The sequence below is a fragment of the Haemorhous mexicanus genome, chromosome 13, assembly GCF_027477595.1.
Source record: "Haemorhous mexicanus isolate bHaeMex1 chromosome 13, bHaeMex1.pri, whole genome shotgun sequence".
NCBI classification, from domain to species: domain Eukaryota; kingdom Metazoa; phylum Chordata; class Aves; order Passeriformes; family Fringillidae; genus Haemorhous; species Haemorhous mexicanus.
Genome location: NC_082353.1, coordinates 14837895 through 14857771, shown reverse-complemented (window position 1 = coordinate 14857771; position 19877 = coordinate 14837895). Strand labels below are relative to the sequence as shown.

Sequence of the window (19877 nt, the reverse complement as noted above, 5' to 3'; positions counted from 1 at the left end):
ACAAAACCTAGCCTACAGTCTTGGACTAGTGTTATTTCCATGCCCATTTACTTTTATGCATTATATTTTGAAGATATCCAAATTTCCTGAGCTCTTTTTCCACGAGAGTGTTGGACAAATTGAAGGTTCCAGCAGATCCACAAGTCCTGGAAACTCCTGGTCTCTAGTAAAATGGGGTTTTTAAGGCTACAGCTATGCCTGCCCCTTCTGCTGCATGGAGGCTTTGGTTCAATTATACTAGTTAATTATTTTAATTACTTAATTGCTCATTGTAAGTCAGTAGCTGGCTACGTGATGTTCAATACTAGCATTTAACTTAAAATGTGAGAGAACTGGTTTCCCCAACTCATCCCATTCTTTTCTTCTAGGATTCACCCTACAATTGCTCCAATGTTTTTCTTTGATGTTTGATCTACCAGATCAGTAGTTCAAACTTCCCAGCAGACTCTGAAAAGCAAATTTAATTTGTAGCTGGATTTTTTTTCACCCAGTCTCTAGGAGATAATTATCTAGTTGGTCTCTGATTCCCTGTTTGGATAATTGCACTTACAAGGAGGCCGATAAGGAAAAGGTGAGGGGCACAACAGGCACTGTTGGGCATCCTGAAAATGCCTTGCCCTTCTCTCTGACCTTTCCTGCTCTGTAGAACAAAAAAGGAGGATATAGAAATATCATAGAATATATTACTGAATCTGTTACTCACAGCTTCAGGGAAACTACAGTTTGTTCAGAGTTTGGGTGATAGCATCCTCTCTGTTCACCAGCTGCTTCTCCTTGGTAGATGTTTTAAGCACAAAGATGACCTTGTTTAATGGATATTCTTGCTCATCTTCCATATAGGCAGCCATGGAGAGAAATGCACAGACTGCACTGTTTTAGGAAACGGTAGCATTGTTTCTGGTATTGTTGTCTCAGCTTGAGATGAAGAATTTCAAAAGCATTTCCTTCTCACCACTGACACCGCATGTTCACTTTTACATTGCCTTCTTAGCAAAACCAGGGCCAAACTGTTTTTCTTTCCTTTCTTCCAGGTTTCTCTTTCCAATTTCTATGATCTAGTACAAAAATTTTTTTCAAAGGCATTAGGAGAATCATAGAATCATGAGATGGTCAGGGTTGGAAAGGACCTTAAAGATGATCCAGCTCGAAACTCCCCCTACCATGGGCAGTTATGACAAGAATATTTCTCTTGCTTTTAGTTGCACAGAAAGAAAATTATTCTGACTAAATATAGCGTATATCTGGCAATGGAGAAGAAGTCCTAGGAAGAAAATGGTGGAACAAACTCAAACTCTGTGTTGCAGCTGTGTAACTCCCCTTGCTTTCTCCAGCCAACAGTTTACATCTTCCAGATGCAAGACCTGGTTTACATTGTCCATTTTGTTGTAATTGGTTTATTAAAAAAGAAAAGGCATCTAAAAGCTAGATCTGGAGTCCTGTTGGTAGCAAAAAATAGAAACTGTTGTGACAGTAAAATTGAGGAATTTTTGCAGCTTCTGGGCAATATTAAGTGCAGTATGAATCCTCTTTAGAAGAATTGCTAATTCTGCATTATCCTCAAGAAGTGAGTTAATAACACGTTCTAACTGGGTTTCCTATTCTTGGCACCGTGAGGCATTTTCTCCCCGTCTTTGTTTTACAGCTGCAGCTCTTGAAAGCCAGGGCTGCCTCCCTTCTGCATTCCTCGACTATCGACTATCGCTGTCCTTTGTTAGCTCGGGGTAATAATAGCAGTGGTCTTGTCTCCTTGTCAGCTGATAAGCACTTGAGCTGCATCGCAAAGCAGAGCTGACTTTTTGGATGACTGCTCAGCCAAGCAAATAAATAGCTCGTGTCTAAATCCTTGAGTGTCAAGGTACCTGGCAGCCAGTGCTGTGAGGTGGGGGCTCCGAGCTGTCCGAGCATGCTGCAGGCTCTGCAGCTGCCTGAAGAGGTGTGCAGAGATTTGCCAACCTCATCTAGCTCTGAACAGTGTGGAAGTAGACACATTTATAGCATATAAAAGGCTGTGGAAAAGAAACCAAACAAACACTAAGTGTTGTGTGATAGATGGATTTTTTTATGGAGTTCTCACCTCCTGTAAATCATACTTGTGGCTTACGTGCCTTATCTTAGAAACACCCACAAACCAATTTGCCAGGATTTCCAGAGGCGACGTCACAGCCAAATTTACCATTTAGACCATTCTTGAATACCTCTGAGATCCAGATTTTCTGGGAGGATCAGAATCAGCAGCACTTTCTCCAGCCTGACAGATATATTTGAGTTTTTCAATATCAGCTTGGTGAGGTGATTCTACATCTAGATGGAGAGAGGGTCACTGCCTCAGCAGCCCAACAGGCTGAAGGGCAGTTTGGTGTTTATGATCATCACGTCTTTAAAACTTCTTCTCTCTCACCCTTTGAAGCACAATTTTGGGAAAAAGCAACCTGTCTATGTCTCACTTGTATTTGATGTTTGTTTCTCCAACATTACCTACAAGAACACCCTTTTCTCTATATGTTATATACAAAAATACATATGTATATGTATGGAAAGATATGTAACATATATATTATAATCAGAGATTTGTTTTTACTGCATATATAATATGTGCAACCATATTATATGCAATATCTGTAAAAAGAAACTCTGTTCCAGATTTATTTCCCAGCTGGAAATTTGTGGCAATGACTTTGCACATGTGTGCCTGCTCCCCCCTCCTCCAAGACCAGGGAAGCACACACCAGGTCTCCGGCATCCCAGAAGAGATCTTGGACACGCCAAGTTTTATTCCACATGGCCGAAGACAGCTGAAGGCTCATTATCCACTGCTAAACATTCAGCTTTAGCTCTTGTGAGTGCTTCCCTCCCTCCTCTGCAGTGTTCTTTCCACTTCATGGAGCCTGACGAATGAAGGAAAGCCTTTCCTTACGTGTTCAGCTGGAGCCCACTGGAATCAAACATGAACTTCTGCTGCCACTGCTGTTGAAGAAGCCCAAAGGGCCTCTTGAGTTGCAATCACCCCTCAGGATACCTCGTTTTTCTCTGTGCTCTCTATCTTCTAGGAACTCCAAGTGTGACTAATAAGCAACACTCAGCCAAGTTCAGCTCCTCTATTCTTCCTCTAGGCTTGTGACTCCCATTTTGTTCTGGAAAGTCTCAAAGTATTTACTAGTATCATGGAAACAGGGATTACCTTCATTTTGCAGTGAACAAAGAAATCCAAAAAGCATCCATGAGATTTAGAAGGGCAATTCAGAGTGAAAAATTCCTTCTCAGAAAAGAACTGCAAAACTGGAGTAAGAGGCTCATCAGCCATCTGAGGAATGATTTCACTGCTCACGGTGATACAGCCTAGAGTAAAGATGACAATCTCCTTGCTCCAAAGCACACACAGATTTACCCTCCAAGGTCAGAAAGGATTTTTTCCATCACTTAGGCACATTACAGAACATGTCAGCTTTTAGATGACGTATCAGACCTTGGCCACTGAGTCACTAGACAGCCACAGGGAGTATAACGCCCATGTGTTCTCTTGTGCCTGGGGACACTGAGCAGCTGAGCCTCAGCTCCAAGAAAACAACATCCAACCAAATACACCCCAGTCAGAAGATGAACACAGATCTTGGGGAGTCACTGCTCTGCTCTGCTATTTCCACAGCCAGAATGTTTATCATCTTTGAATCTTTCCTTGCTACCCTGTCATCCACAAGAAGAGCATGGAGTCATCACTTTGAAAGCCTTACATTTCTCCTGAGTGTGAAAGAAACACTGTCTCACATGAGGATCTAACCAGCCATCATTTAATCCAGCCTGTGTGGATGTGTTCCCATTTCCTTCCTTAGTCTTCCTCCTTGCTTCTGAGTTGAATGTATCTGAAATCTTTTTGTTCTGAATGACTCTTCTTCTGATTCCAAAGCTCTCTCCACCAAGATGAAGTCCATAGCTAGAAAGGATGTACCAGCTTCTTCCATCCTCATCACAACCAGAAGAGCACCTAGTGGGGACAGATCTCGAGAAAATGTCACTGCACTCCAGTATCCCTCACCAAGGAATAAGCACCCATAGCCAGGTCTAAGATCCTCAAAGAGAAAAAGCTGAGGGGCTCTGAACCACCTTTGAGCCCCCTTTTTTTCTTCTCTGCACTTTCTTCATCTTCACTGAGAAGAGATTTCTTGACCCAGAACTTCATCTAAATTATGGTTAGGAAGAAACTGTTAGTGAGGACAGACAACCAGGAACGCTGCTTAGGAGACAGAGATCTATTTGAGGATGTTTCTGACTTATGGAAGAATTCCACATTCCTTCTCATAGACCTTTAGCTGGAGGAGACACAGACACAAGTTTACATGCTTGATGCATCAGGCAAAGGCAGCAGACAAGGAAGAATTACCACAGCCAGTGCTGTGTGTTGGATACATCCTGCTGAGCTTTATTCTGATATCTTCAGAGTGGTGTTCAACCATCAGAAAACCAATGTCCTCCTTGTAGGGTGGGTTGGGTCTCTTGCCTTCATTCTTCCAGCAGCAGCAGTGGCACTATGTTATGAAACACAGCCCTCCCAAGCCCCCCCAAAACAGCTCATATTTCCTTCTACACAAGCAAGGAAACAAGTTCTCCTGTTGGTGGAGTTGCCTCCCAGAGCCCTAATGGAAGCCCTTGATTTCTTGCAGACACTGATGTGTGCCACTCAAGCCCCTGTGTGAATGGAGCCACCTGCGTCGATGGCATCGACTCTTTCAAATGCTTTTGCCTTCCCAGCTACGGAGGGGACCTGTGTGAGATCGGTACGGCCTCCCTGGCTTCAGCTAATCCTACTAACTGCTGCACCTCCTTGTTCCCACACTACCCCCCCAAAAAAGCTGATCCCCAGTGCTCCCATCAGTGCTGCCCTCATCTCAGTGAGCTAACCTCTAACAGCAGCTTAAAACACACCAGGGAAAAGCTTTGAGCCTCTTGAGTATCCAATTTGATAAGTTTGCTCCTCACAGCACCATGATTCCTCTAAGATTCCTAAGCAGGAGTTTCTGGTGTCTTCTTCAGCCTTCTCTTTTTTGAGTGTCTCTGGTGAGCTCCACACAGATCATAACAATGTTGATCATGGACGTTGCTGTCTCTTTGGGTCAAGGGTCATTCTGTTCATCTGTAACAGTAGGGAACTTTCTGAGTACATCTTCACCCCAGGCAAACTTTCTCTGCTAGACTGGAACTTCGTGGAGGGATGCTTCAACTGAGCCATGAAAAATTATTGTGTTTCTCTCGGGGAAGACGCAGCTGAGAGAAGCATCATTCACTCCAGGAATCTCCACTGATTTGACAGAGCATGACATTTTTGTCATCTCCACAACATAGCTTCCTGTGGCAAAATCAGCAGGGAATGTATCTTTGAGAAAATGGGAAGCAACCTGTATTTCCATCAAAATTAGTGCAATAATATTTCTTTTTATTTCTACAAGGAAAGAAAAAGAGTTTTCTCCTTAAAGCTGATGAAAGTCCAAACTTTTACCAGCTTAGCTGAGGGGAAGCTCTCCTGCCTTGATCAAACAAAAAAGAAATAAGGTTGGAGTATCTTCTTCACCTTGGCATGAGTAATGATAATAGATGTTGGATTTTCTCCTTCCCTTTCTCCACATCTCTTTCTGCTTCCAATACCAACATATGGAGTAGACCATAAGGAGAAGGCTCGGGATCATTGAACCTTCTGGGCAGGAATTGTGCTGTCTCAACATCAATTTTCCAGTGCAACCTCACCAGCTCTCGATTTACCCACCCATGATACTTTTTCTTGAAGATCCTTGTAATCCAGCCAGAGACTCTCCACCCTGTAACTGCTTATGACCTTGTTTCATCCAAGCCAGTCTTAATTTTTTCTTTTCTCTGAATTATGGGCTCTGGTGCCTGGGAGATGCAAGAGGAAGCCAGTGCCCCAAAACTTGTTGGAAAAGTAAATCTTCATATTCCCATGAGACTGACCACCCTTGCTGTTGGTGTCCAAAAACAGTGTCTAGGGACACTATAGGTGAACAATGCACACAGACCATGAAAGTGTTCTCACCAGGGAACAAGATTTTCATCATTCTTTTCCAAGAAAATTGCTGTCATATTTACCTGTAAGAAAAAATTATGTAAGAAAGCCTAGAAAATGGCCTGCTGAGATTCTTTATCATGTGCTGTCCCATCCCCAGTCTGTGATGACAAGGGATTAAACATTAAAGATAATGGGAAAAAGTCTTAATCTCAAAAGACAGAGCGAGTTCCCCATTAACTTTCTGCAAGAGATCTACCTGCAAAACCCAAGAATCCTCTGAGCTTTACCTGCTTCCAGATAACCCATTTGATCTGTTGAAGAAGGCAAGACATGCTTTGTCTCAAATACCAACCACTCCAACATCTATGGAGTGCCTGCAATCTCCAGCTGGAAGAACACCAGAAAGGTGGATTAGGAGGAATTGGTGTTACTGAAAGTGACAAGTGCTTTAACCTACCAAGTCTAACAAAGAAAGAAACTGAGTGGAGGAAACCTTACTGAAAAGGGAGGGAGGCATGAGGGCTCATGGAAGCCCACGACTCTCAGAGCAGCAAGGGCCTGAGAAAGGATGGTAGATCAGGCATCTGAAAGGCTGAGATTAAACACATTTCATTTTTTGTTTCCTTCAGTCACATGTAGCAGACAGATGTGTGGTGTTGCATTGCGTGGGAACTGCTGAAGGTCTTTTCTGGTGGTTTGTCCATTTGTCTCTACTTTCCCCCATCTGTGGTTTTATTTTTCTTACTAAGTGTGTTAAGTTCCTCAATATTTCTCAGATGGTAAAAGATCTTCTGAAAAGCTGAGAAGTGTTTGTACTTCTTTAGCAGCTTCCAAGCTTTTTCATTGAGACTTACTTCTCTCTCTCCACTGTGGTAAGTTTCTGTCCCCATTTCTTTTCACCCATCTTGGTTGGTTTGTTTCTCCTCCAGAGCTCCAAAATCACATCAAGTGATGGAACCACCTCTGATGGTCCCCTCTTTCACTTTCAAGACATATGCATTGATTCTGGACATCTGGGTATGGGGTTTGGAGGGTTTTTTCCGAAGCAAGAGAACTCTGCAGGCCAGCACAAGTGGAAAGAGAGGTGTTCTTGCTTGGTCAGTTCCTCAGAAACAGACCAGGAACATTACACAGGGATTGAATTTCTCAGGAATGTCTGTATCATTCAAGCTTTCCAGTAGCACTGGTTGTGTCACTGCAGACACAGGGGCTTCCACACAGGCTGCCCTCTCTGTGTGTCTTGGATGCCTTCTGACAACTTTCCCAGGGAATTCCTACAGGCAAAGGTGTCAGGGTGTGCTTTCTAGTGAAAGTGACCATGCTGTCCTATGCCATGGGAGCATGAGCTGCTAAGAGGTGAGTTGAAAGCTTTCAGACACATGCACCAACTCCTTTTCATCCTTCCTCTGTGTGTTTCAGACTTGGAAAACTGTGAGGAAGGCTGGACTAAGTTCCAGGGCCACTGCTACAGGCATTTTGAAGAGAGGGAGACTTGGATGGATGCAGAGACCAGATGTCGACAACATCAAGCCCACCTGAGCAGTATCATCACTCCAGAGGAACAAGAATTTGTGAACAGTGAGTGCTGAGGGCAGCCTAAGACTGGGCATGGGTCCAACCACTGGACTCTGAATCTACATGCAGATTTATCCAAAGTGGTGTAAAAACCACCACTTGCCCCACTGGTGCTGATATGAATCCTAGCAAAGCCTCATCCTTGTATGGGTGCACACATGTTCATGGCAGTTGAGTGGGGAGGGAGCTGGACAAACATGATGTGAGGGAAAAGGGCGTTGGGGAATATTGACTGGGAGGCAGCTGAATGACCCAGAGGCTCCAGGGCCAGGGACAGCTGAGATGGCAAAGAAATGCTTCCAGCAATGTGTAGGACAGCCATGACTCTTTTCTCCCCCTCCTGCTCTTCCAGGTCATGCACAGGACTACCAGTGGATCGGCCTCAGTGACAGAGCTGTGGAGAACGACTTCCGCTGGTCTGACGGGCACTCCCTGGTGAGCCTGGAGCCCACAGCACGAGCAGGCACCAGCTTTTCAGGGTGGTGGGAAGGGCCCCATGGCTTACATGGGTCGGGCATTGAGTAGAGGCACCCCTAAACTTTGTAGGGCTCATGGTTTTTCCAAGCCTCTAGAAATGCTGGTCGGGTCCCGGGCAGCATCACAACAGAAATAACTGGTGTAGGGGCAGTGCTGGCAGCCCACAGGCTCTGCTGGAGAGAGGTGTGAGAGAGGTGGGGTGAGGATGAGGGAGGGAGTAGGAGAGACCAGGGCCCAACCTTAGCTGAAGGACTGTTCTCTCTCGGCAGCAATACGAGAACTGGCGGCCCAACCAACCTGATAACTTCTTTTCGGCGGGCGAGGACTGCGTTGTGATGATCTGGCACGAGAAAGGCGAATGGAATGATGTTCCCTGCAACTATCACCTCCCTTTCACCTGCAAGAAAGGAACAGGTCAGCACCCTGTGCCATACTGGCAAGGACGGGGGACTCAGTAGGTGGCTGTGGGTCTGGAGCAGAGAGCCCAGTGCCCAGGAATGGGGGTTTTGTTAGTGCAAAGGGTGATCAAAGAGATAGAAGGAATTAGAAACAGAAGTTGGCCAAGGCTTGAGGAGAAAGTTTCACAAGGACTTGAAACTAAATAGGACAAGCCATTAAGATTCAACATCCTCAGACAGAGTCATACCCTGGCTGCAGCATCACTCCCAGACACCAGCTCTGTGCCCTCCCACAGACACAGACAGCTGTTGCGATACTCAGCTCTCACAGCTTCTCCAGGAGGCAGGCGTGGAGCACTGAGGCAGACCCCTGCTTAATTTCAAATCACAGGATTTCCATATCCCCCTGCCCCTAAGCGTTGTGGACAGAGGCAATCTCAAAGGGAGCTAAGGTTTTATTTGTGGAAGAGTGATGAGGCTCTGCCCGCCCAGCCTGCCCTGGGTGTGAGCTGCCTGCTCAGCCAGGCTGGTGCTCTCTCACTCACCCTCCAGCCTCTGCCTGCAAGAACCGTGTCTGGACAGGCTGTTGGGTCCAATCAGCCAGCTATGGACCCCAGCCCACACGGTCTTACATAGATGAAAGCAAAAGACAAGAGGTGCTCTTCTCCACGTGGGGACGAATGTCCTCTGTTTATTGACTTGAAAACCACCAGATGGAAAAACCCGCATGGGAAGAGACCTCATGGCTCATGGCAGGAGACTTTTATCCCGGGGGAATGGGGGGAGGAGGAAGAGGACCACGGCCAATGGGATACCAGTAAGGAGGGGCGAGGAGAGGGAGTGACCAGGGAATAGATCACCAGGGGGTACTGGGGACAGGGGTGGGTGAGGGAGAAACCGTGTGATAGGAGAGGGGGAAGAACAAACCATGTGATATAGCAGAAACTATTCAGTGCAATATAAAGACAACTCAGTGCAAACCTCTAATAACCCAGTGCGAAACAACAACTAAATAAACTATTTACTGCAATACAACATCTGCCCATCTCCCACAGTGGCCTGTGGGGACCCCCCTGCCGTGGAGAACGCCAGGACCTTCGGCCGGAAGAAGGAGCGCTACGAGATCAACGCCATGGTGCGGTACCAGTGCGAGCCAGGCTACATCCAGCGGCACGTGCCCACCATCCGCTGCCAGCCCGACGGGCAGTGGGAGCAGCCACGGATATCCTGCCTAAACCGTACGTCTGGGCTAGGGCTGGTGCCTCCCTGCAGCTGGAAGGAGCTGGGAATGTGGGGCATCATCGCGGTGCAGGATAGCTCTGAGCCAGGCAGAGGGGGACACCGTGGTTCCCTTGACTTCTTGGGAGTTTCCTCTGGAATGGGGACATGGGAGCTGATGTCTTCTGGGGGCAGGTGGGGACCATGGAGCTTGGCTTGCAGGACTGCCCTGGAGACCCACCAACGGTAGGGGCAGCTCCAGAGTCAGGAAAGGGCAACAAGGAGCTTACCAATGGCCCAGGCTACTCAGAGAAGGAAAAATAAATGGCTTCTGAAAGGGTGAGTTTTGGCACAACCTGCATCAACAGAGAGAGCAGGATGGGAGAGCTATGGTGTCCCCAAGCCCTTCCCTGGTGTCCCCCTGCGCTAGGAGCAGACAGGAGTCCTGCAGCAGATAGAAGCCAAGGCACAGGGCTGGGTTCCTGACTCTCCTTCTGTCAGGCCTCCAGCTGATGGCAGTCAGCCTTCTTCCACTGGTGTCCCAGCCCACGCCCAGGCTTGCCTACACCCCTGTCCCATCCCTGATTGCCTGCAGCTTCCCAAGAATCTTGTTGGCCCCAGACAAACCACATCTGTCCAGTGGCCTCCTTGCCAGGTCCTGCTGGGCAGTTCCAGATAAGGCAGATTAAGCAATGGTCCTACAGCCAGGGAAAGCCGATACAGGCTTAAGGGACAAACCTCTGCCCAGGGAGGAGATGAAAGGAGGAGGGATGGAGGAGGTGTCCAAGGGCGGCTGCCTGGTGCAGACCAAGATGCTGATTCCTGTGGCTCTGCTTTGGGTCTGGAGAGCTGCAGGCTGTTCCCAGCATGAACTGCCAGCAATCAAGAGACCTGGTCTGCTCCCAACCAGCTTTTGCTGCTTCCACCAAAACCCTCCTGCAATTATCACACCAGAGCACGCCATCTTCGAGGGAGACTGGCAGCAAAAATCAGGCAGAAACCTTGTCCCTGCCAGCCAGGCCGGGCTGTTTCCTCTCCTGTGCCCTGAGCACATCCCACTACTAATGCATATTGTGCTTGGGGATTTAGGGATTTATGGGGCAGTGGGTGAGATGGGTACAAGCTGCCCTCCTGGCCAGGCACAGGGAAGGGATGGGACAAGCAGCCGTGGAGATGATGCTCCCGCCCAGGCTCTCTCCGAGCCACAGGCACCTTCTCCCGAGGGTGAAGCAGGGCCGGGGCAGGGCGAGAGAAGGGCCGATTGTGCGTGTGCGGGCGGGCTGGCGCCGGGACACACGCTGCCGCCCCCGGGCAGCGCTGCCTGCGGCTGCCCGTGTTTTTCCAGGAGCCAGGGGCCGGGGCTGCCAGCGTGGGACAAGCAGCTTCTCTGTCCAGGCTCCTGCCAACAAGGTGCCTTTTCTTCTTCTCCACAGCCTCCAGCTACCAGCGCAGGCTATACAAGAGAAGCCCCAGGAGCCGGTCGAAACCCAGCGGCAGCGCCGTGCACAGACGCACCCATTAGAGAGGGGCGAGAGACCGAGGGGGAAAGCGAGAAAGAGAGATTTTTAACGGAACAGTTATATTAACAGAGTCGATTTCTTCTTCTTCTTGTTGCTTTTTTGTCATATAAGGAAAAAAAATTATATTAAAGACAAACCCAACTTTGTGTATATATATAAAAAAAAAAAAATTGTTTTTCCAAGCACCAAAGCAAAACGAATTAGATCTCAGCATTTTTACTAACCGTCCGGTTCCAATTATCTTCGTGCCTTTGGGGACAGGGAGGGGGGTGGGTTTGCAAAGGGCAGGGGGTTAAGTTAAATAATAAAGATGATTATTTTTTCCTGATTTTATCCACGAACAATGTAATTATTTCTGTTATTTAATCTCCAGGGTGAACAGCACCTTTTGGGGTTTTATTTTATTTTTTTTTTTCCAGAATCCTTCTACTGCTGCAGCACATCAGGACGGGTGGGGAGGGCCGGGGGGCTGTGGTGGAAGGAGCTGTGGGAGGAGGGATCAAGGAGATGGTGAGACCCAGGACCCAGGTGCTGGGGGCTGTGGGCCCTCTCTGCTTCCCCACTGCCCCCTCTGCAGCACAGCACTCGTCCTGGGACAACGTGCTCTTTCCAGGGGACCGTGCGGGGCACCAGCGTTCCCTGCACCTATTTATATTTTTGAACATATCCTATTTTGAAAGAATGATAAATAATAAAGAAAGTGAAATCGGAACGGGCACTTGGTCGGTGTTGGTTTTTTTATAGGGAAGAGGGATGTCTGGTGAGCTGGGAAGAGAGGGGTCTCCCATGGCAAGGCAAAAAAGAAGGAAGGGGAACCCAAAGAGGGTTCTCCAACATATACAGGAATGGCTCGGCCCCAGGGAGCACCTAAGGGACCACGGAGGTGGGAGAGGTGTCCCAAGACCTCAGTGAAGGACCCGGGAGTAGGATACTGCCCTCCCCGTTCAGCTCTCAGTTTGGGAGGGGGTTAACCTGCATGATGCCTAAAAACCCATCTAGATGCCAAAAACCCATCTAAAACCTATGACCAGTAGGAACTGCTTCACCTTGCAGCTTTCAGTCCTGACACCCAGGGGGTTAATTAACACTCCCTAATGAGGGAACACGAGGCCCTTGCAGGAGCTGAGCTGAGCCAGCACTAATGAGATGATGCTCAGCCAAGGATGAGACAGCCAGGGATCCCCAAATCCTTTCTCCACAGCAGACATTTCTCTTGTGTTGGGACAGAGATGGGGACACAGCCATGTCACTCAGGGCTTTCTCCACCATTTTATTAGAAGATGTCCAGAAAAATACATCTTTCCATAGCCAATGCTCAGAGAAGAAGGCACCAGAGCTCAAATGGAGATCAGGCAAGGGGCACATAGAGATAAGGCACTTGTGCTCTGGCAGGGACAGGCACAATGGCATCCTTCATCAGGACATGGATGGGGCTGGAAGAGGAGCCAGGATGCAATGGAGATACCTGCTCTCTGCTCTGGCCAAATCCAGCCTTGTCTCACTCCCTCAAGGCCTTGCCTCATGAACTGGGAGGCAGAACCAGCCTGGAAGGGCAGGTGGGTGTCAGTGACAAGCTGCCAGTGCAGGAAGGGGTCACCACCCATGGGGTGGCACGGCCAAGTGAGGCGGCAGCAGTAGCCCATGGGGATCATCCTTGCGCACATCCCATGACAGGGACTGTCCCACACTGCCCAGCTGGCAGCCACCCCAAGCAGCTGCAAGTGCCAGCTGCTGAGCAAAATGTGGAAAATATAAAGGAAGGAAACAAAACAAAATAAAACAAAAAGAAACCTCCCCCCATCCCACCTCCCCCCAGTCACCCCCAGAACAGCCCTTGGAAATGCCCAACAGTGGGCACTGGCAGGATGGAAACGTCTTTCATCCAAGAAGGATCCCTCCCGGCTCCTTATCTCTCTCTGTAGCAGAAGACTCCAAACCTGCCCTTTCTGGGGAAGCCGAAGCTGCGGACACCGGGCTCCGCGGGGCCGCAGTTGGCCCGGGGTGTGACAATGGGGTAGCGGACACTGCCATCTGCCAGCCAGCCGGCATTGCAGCGGTCCAGCCCCACGAACTTCCAGGCGGAGTAGAGCTGCCCCACCCGGGCGATCTCGGCCCCTGCATCCTGGCAGCTCTGCTTGGCCTCCTCCAGCGTCATCCCAGCCGGGCGGTCCATGTAGAAAACCTCTCCTAGGAGGGAGAGCGGAGCGTGAGAGGGGAGCACCATCCCGAGCATCCCCATCTGGAATGCCGGGAACAACCGCACCCAGGCCCTAAGAGTGAGGGACACAGCACCTTCCGAGCATCCCAACCCCACGCCTGGCCCAGAACGCACCTTTTAGCGCGGAGGAGAAGCAGAAGGCATCAAAGCGGTGCAGGTGCCGGTGCCGCGGGCCGTAGCTGCGGATGCCCGGGGCGAGGTGCACGCCCCCGCAGCGCTTGCGGGGCAGGCGGATGGGGTACTGCACTGTGCCATCGGCCAGCCAGCCCGCGTTGCACCAGTCCAGCCCCTCGCTCCACGCCTGGAAGAGCTGGTTAAAGTTGGCGAGGATGGCACCTTGGTCCTGGCACACTTTCTCGGCTTCGTGGAAATTGAGTCTGTACTGCCCGCGGGGAGGCTGGTAGGGGAACACGATGCCTGGAGGCAGATGGGACACTCAGATGGCTCCGGGGGCAGCCCAACCAACCCGAGCCCAGCCCCAGCAGGAGTCACAGGGGTCCCTGACCCGTGTCAAATTCAGGCTCTGGGACAGGGACCCCCTCCGTGTGGCGGAGACAAGGCTCAGGCATGCAGGGATGGGGCCGCTCTGGACATGCAGGCGCCAGCAGCGAGTTGCCAGCGACATCTGGTGGCACAGGGACACACGGGCTTGGTCCTGGGGACACAAGGACCCCCTCACGGGGACAGCACCTGCATATATGGGGATGCATAGACTATAATATATATATCACGGGGATGCACAGACTGTAATGGGGATGCAGGGACCAGCACCACGGGTTGTATAGACCACAGTCCTGGGAACACACAGACAGTGGTCCCAGGGAGGCATGGACCACCCCTGCCGGGATGGAGAGATCATTGTCATGGAGATGCACAGGCTTCAGGAACAGGGATACAAGGGTCAGCATCCCCATGGTCCCAGGGGACACATGGACCACCAGCATGGGCATGAATGAACCTCTCTTGTAGGAATGGATGGACAACAGAACCACGGGCATCACCCCTTTGGACACAGTCACAAGGACTGGTAGGGACGAGTCACTGCGGGAGGCAGGGCCAGGGACCAAGGGGGTGGGGCAGGGACAAGCAATGGGGACATTTCCACAGCTCTGAGCTCCAAAGCAGTGTCAGGGCTGAGTCAGGTCCCTCATGACAAGTGAGCAAGAGAGGCTGGACCAGTCACCAAGGATCAGCACAAGATGTATCAGGATATCCAGAGCTGGGAGGGGAGGGGACAGCTCCATGTAATGCAGCACAGTGGGAAGATGGGCGGGTAAAGGCAGGAACTGCTGCAGCCGTGGGGTCACTCCCAACTCTGACTCCAACAGCACCCTTGGTGTCCCAGCTGGGCAAACACCTCTGGGCTCACTCACTCCTAAGGCCAGAGCCACACAGCCCCAAGCCACTGTCCCATCACACCAAGCATCCCAGCCCCTTTCTGCCATGATCAAGATCTCCAACCCCCCTGCCTTGCTCTGTCCCCAAAGGAGAAGGTACCACAGGAAGGCCAGGCTCACTGGCTTGGCACAGAGGCTTGTGTGGTCCCCAGCATGCCCCCACCTTGCAGCCGGAGGTCCACAACGTCGCTCTCATCCTCCAGCCCATCGATGACCTCGCAGCGGTATTTGCCATCGTCCTTCAAGCGCACGTCGCTGATGAGCAGTGAGGCCTCGTGCCAGCTGGCCTCACCAGCCTTGCGGATGTGGGCACGGCCCTTGAAGTCCCCGAAGGCCACGTAGGTCTTGCCAATGGCCACCATCACATCCTGCTCTTTGGTGTAGTCGTCCCGCAGCTTGGACCACTTGATGCGGATTTTGCGCTTAGGTCCCAGGTCAGGCTCATAGCGGTAGCGGCAGGGCAGGGTGACATTGGCACCATTGTAGCTGTAGACAGGGTCCCTGGAGGCTTCCACCACTAGTTTGGATCCACTGAAGTAATCCACTGGGGGGAAGTAGGAAGGTGCGATGGGCAGGTCAGGATCTAGGGCTGGGCATCCCCAAACCTTCCCTCCAGCCACCACCTCTTCTACCATGAGCATCCTTCAAGTATTCCTGAAGCATTCCCACCAGCTCCTCTGGGCCCTACATCCCACCAAGTGATGGGTCTCTACCCCACCCAGAGGCAGGGGGATCCTTCAGCCTCCTGTGACAACCTGCCAGCCCCCAGTGTCCCCAATGTACCTTTGTCCTGCTCGTCGCCATTGTCATTCATGATGTGGTTGTAGTAGAAGCCGTTGTAGAAGGGGTGGTAGGAGCCACTGGCCAGGCGCAGCAGGGTGGCCTTCAGGAGGAGTGGGAGCAGCAGCATAGCTGGGAAGCAAGCCCGGGCTGCAGAGGGGGAAAAGACTGCTGTGACACCCCCAAATAGCCAGGAGAAAGCCAGCACTGCCTGGCAGTGGTGCTAATCATACCAGGAGTGCAAGGAGAGGGTGGGAAGAGTCAGCAGAGCAGCTTGTATGCCCGCAGGGGAGAGTGCAGGCAGCCTGAGCCATGCCCCCAGACCCGCCCTCCTGCCTGTGCTCCCAGTCCCCTCCTTCCTCATCCTCCCGCTTGGCTCACACCGCACACCTCCACATTCCCCACTGCTGCCCCATTGTGGGGGTGCCCACTGGGGAGAGCACCTGGCCTGAGAGCAAGCTGGGGACCGGGCAGCTGGAGAGATGTGGTCCCAGGGTGTCCTTTGGACGGGGAGTACTGGGAAAAGGTCACATAGGGGTGCAGGGAGAGAGAAGTGGCTGAGCCCCACAGTAAAGCAGCAAGCTCGGTTTACAGAGGCAGCCGAGCGTGCAACTCGACCAAGGAGTGGGGGAGAGAGCTCGGGCTGCCTCCTCTGCCCCGGCTCCGGACAAAGCCCAGCTGCACTCACCGTCCTGGCCAAGGACCCTTAGTCCAACTCAGGGCTGCCGCTCTGCATCACAGACATGGCTGGCACCGACCCATGCAACACATTTGGCTGCCAAAGCACGTTCCATCGGTGGGGAGTAGCCTGGCTACCCCACGACACCAGAAATGTGCACTGTCCCGAGTTCTGGGGGCCAGGACACTCAAGGGTGCCCTGCACGGGTCTCACCCAGGGTGCTACCAGCAGAATTGGCTGCTTGTGAGCATTCCCGGAGCCGGCAGAGGGGGCCCGGCACCCGGCAAGCCTCCGGCAGACTCCTTCCAACACCGGGGGCGAGGGGGGTGTCTGACATCTGTGCCCCGCTTAGAAAAGTCTGCCAGTGCCTGCAAACGTACCCCGGGCCAGGGGGCTGTGGGAGAGCAGATGCTCAAGCCGGAAGGGTCCAACACAGGGTTCGGTGGTGCTCTCCAGGGTCCGGGACGTGAAACCAGCTGCTCCCACCACAGGTTGCTCAATCCCAGACTCTCCCCTGAAGTCAGTGCTTCTGCTCACCATGGGGTGCAGCCACACTTGTCGCCCAGTGGGGCCAGCAGAGCCGGTGCCCGAGGGCGCGGGGTGCACCCGCTGGAGCGCCGGCACAGCCCCGGGAGCTGCGGCGCTGCTGGCGCCGGAGACGCGGGGACACTGCCGGGACACGTGCTGCCCACGCGACACAGGGTGGGCTCGAAGCACGGCAGCTTCACACCTCCGTCTGCAGGGCACCAGCCCTGCTCCCCTGCCCCCCAGTACCTGGTGACCTCCCCCAGAACCCAGCGTTGCAGTGACGTGCAATGTGCCCAGCGTTCTCGGCTGCAGCGCCGTGAGCATCGTGCGATGCCCAGCACAGCAATGCCTGGCACCTATAGCAGTGATGCCCGGCTCCCTCCACGGCAGTGCCATCCCCCCCTGCCCTTCGCGGCAAGCAGGGTGCCCATCGCCCCGGGGTGCCAGCCCTCCCCAGTCCCAGCACTGGGACCAAGCCCTACTCACGCTGGTTGCGGGCAGGCTGCGGGCAGGCGTGCAGGCAGGCTGCAGGCAGATGCACTGTGTTTAGGGCTCTTGCAAGGCTGAGAGGAAGCAGCTCCAGGGCCTGCCTCTTAAAGGGAAACACACGCCTTTCCCAACCCCCTGCTCGCAGCCCGGAGCTGGGGTGGGTGCCCCCGGACCCCGCCTGCCCACCATGCCTGGGTGATGGCCTCACCGTGTGTCCTCACACTGCCCACATGCTGTTCACACACCTTATCTGGGGTGTGCCAGCTGCCTGCACTGCCCTCGACTTGGAAGGGGCAGCACTGGGGACAAACATGCCCTGTTGGGGCTGGTGGGATCCTGTGATGTCCCAAGCAAAGCCCCGGTGAAGCCACAGTGCCAGGGAAGAAGAGATATCCTTTGTGCCACATGCCAGTGGAGGGGACTGGCCACAGTCTCCAAACAAAGGAGGCGCAAACACACATGTGGCAGGAGCAGTGCAGGCACAAGCAGCTCAGGACAGGTGGGCTGTGGCACAGAGTGATCTGTGCCCAGTGCCTGTCTGCTCTGGAATTCAGGAGAGACAGCTGAGCTGCAGGGTTCAGCCTCTTCAGGGTCTGCTTGATGCTGTGGGGACAAAGCAGAGGTACAGAAACCAGGGCACAAACTCCGGGGTGCCCAGTTGCACCCATCTGGGAGGGCATCATCCCTAAACCTGGGTGATGCCCTCCATGCCAGCTCCCACTGGCACACAGGCAGGCAGATATAGCTCCAGTAGGATCGAGTCCTCAGGAAGGGCAGCACGGCGGCGGCACCGCCAGGGGATGCCGGTCAGGGGATAGACAGAAGGGACAAACAGAGGAACCACGATGCGGCGTGTGCCCTGACCCATCGACCCGCCGTCCCAGTCCAGTGCGCCGCTTCACCCCCCACTTTGTTATTTTACGGCAAGGAAATGAGGCGTGGGGGCCCCGGTCCAGCTCTTGCCGCCGTGCAGGATGGCTTCAAGCCGGAAAGAAAACAACCCGTGTAAAAATAAACGGCCCGAGGCTGGCTGTGGGTGAAGGGGGCCGGGAGCCCTTCCCGACAGGACAGCGCCCAGCACGGAGCGCTCGGGGTGTGATCCTGCCTGCCCGCCGCCGCCACGCTGATAGCGAGCAGCCAGCAAGGAAACGGCGTTATCAGCCGCCAGCGCCGGCAAGACAGCCCGCGCTCCCCGTGGGAAGCCCCGACCAGGGATGGCTGCGGGACCCAGGGTCTGGAGGCACTGCTCTTCCTTGTTCTCCTTTTGCCTGCACACCCCCAGCCCTGCCAGCCCTCGCCGAGGCGGGACGCGGCGGAGCCGGGCTGCCCCGGGACGCGGGAGTGTGACGGCCGGGCGCGCCGCCTGCTCGCCTGCCCGGAGCAGCCTGTCCCGCAGCCCACAATGCAGGGACAATTACATCTTCCGGCATGGGGCCACTGCGCTGCCTGCATCCTGGCCGAGGGTCGCTGCTACCCCCAGCCCTGCCACTTAGCCGGAGGAGGTGGTGGGATGGTGTCCCAGCTGCATCCTGGCCGTCAGTGCCCCGCTGCAGCTGCTTGCCCAAGTTGTTCTGGTGATCCAGCAATCGGGATGGTTCCCTCCACCCCCGGGCTGTACAGAAAACAGACAGCCCTGTTGGGGCACGCTGCTCCCTGGCATGGCTCTCCCATTGTTCCAGAACAGAGGAACAAGCCCCACAGTGTCCTGCACTGCCTGCGCCACAGCACCTGCCAACAGCCATCCTCTCTCTGCCCGGCCTGAGCAGGGGAGCAGCAGCAGAGAAGGGGACAGGGATGTTTTCTGGCACCTCTTTTCAGCAACAGCTCCTGCCTCACCTTTGACCACTCTTGTCTGGTTGTGGCCGGCAATTTCTCCATCACCTCCTAGGGGGCAGAGGCGTGAGGAAGGATCTGGCCACCAGCAGACCCTGAGGAAGAAGGGATCTCCTTCATTCCTTCCCACCTCTCATCTCCTTTGTTTTTTATTCCCACAGATGTACCTGGGTGTGACCACAGGTTTCAGGTTGAGCAAAGCTGTGCAGGGTCAGGGAAGCTCTGACCCAGGAGCACATGTTTAGGGCACGTGTCTAGGGCTGGCTGAGCACTTGGCTGAATGGGAGCCATAAAAGTGTCATCCCCATCCTCCCCACCTCAAAGCCAGCACCTGAGAGCTCTGCTGTGGCCTCACCAGAGATTTGTCCATGAAATGCTGCTTGCACAGGATGATTCCAGCAGGAACACTCACATTCCTGGTGGGATGGAGGATCTTGTGATCTGTGCTGGGCTTTCCGGGTGGTGGTGAGAGGATGCTCTCCCTGATGGCTGCTTCCTGAGGAACCAGCTGCCAGAGGCTGGCAGCAGTCAGCAGGGTGCCACAGCCTGCCGGCCATCCCAGCCTTCCTGCTGTCCCTGCAACCCAGCCATGTCCGGGAAGAGCATCCGAGGGATAGGGACAAGCCCTGAGGGGTTGTGCATGGTGGGGAGGGCACTATGGCTCTCCCAGACCCCCCATCCTGGGGCTCTGGGGGATGAAGGAAATGCCACAAGGCTGGGAAGGCACTCAGAATCCGTCAGAGGGGCTTGCTTGG

General features: G+C 53.0%; 2 protein-coding genes across 4 annotated transcripts in view; one reads left to right on the top strand and one right to left on the bottom strand.

Moving 5' to 3' along the window:
* ACAN (aggrecan) overlaps window positions 1-11542 on the top strand; it is a 67729-nt gene extending 56187 nt beyond the window's left edge. For both annotated transcript variants that reach the window (XM_059858539.1, XM_059858540.1), the window contains 5 exons: window positions 7430-7588; window positions 7938-8020; window positions 8332-8476; window positions 9516-9698; window positions 11112-11542. In XM_059858539.1, the coding sequence (XP_059714522.1) occupies window positions 7430-7588; window positions 7938-8020; window positions 8332-8476; window positions 9516-9698; window positions 11112-11200 (659 nt within the window). In that variant the 3' untranslated portion in view covers window positions 11201-11542. The remainder of the gene's footprint in view (window positions 1-7429; window positions 7589-7937; window positions 8021-8331; window positions 8477-9515; window positions 9699-11111) is intronic.
* Window positions 11543-12448: 906 nt separating this feature from the next.
* Window positions 12449-17431, bottom strand: HAPLN3 (hyaluronan and proteoglycan link protein 3). Of its 2 annotated transcripts, XM_059858542.1 has the most exons (6): window positions 17287-17374; window positions 16653-16786; window positions 15597-15743; window positions 14977-15357; window positions 13531-13833; window positions 12449-13385 (listed from the first exon to the last, which is right to left on the bottom strand). In XM_059858542.1, the coding sequence occupies exons 3-6, from the start codon at window positions 15721-15723 to the stop codon at window positions 13105-13107; spliced, it is 1092 nt and encodes a 363-aa protein (XP_059714525.1). In that variant the 5' UTR covers window positions 15724-15743; window positions 16653-16786; window positions 17287-17374; the 3' UTR covers window positions 12449-13104. The 2 variants fall into 2 exon arrangements, with proteins under 2 accessions (XP_059714525.1, XP_059714524.1); XM_059858541.1 differs by lacking the exon at window positions 16653-16786 and having other exon boundaries at window positions 17287-17431.
* Window positions 17432-19877: the final 2446 nt, after the last annotated feature.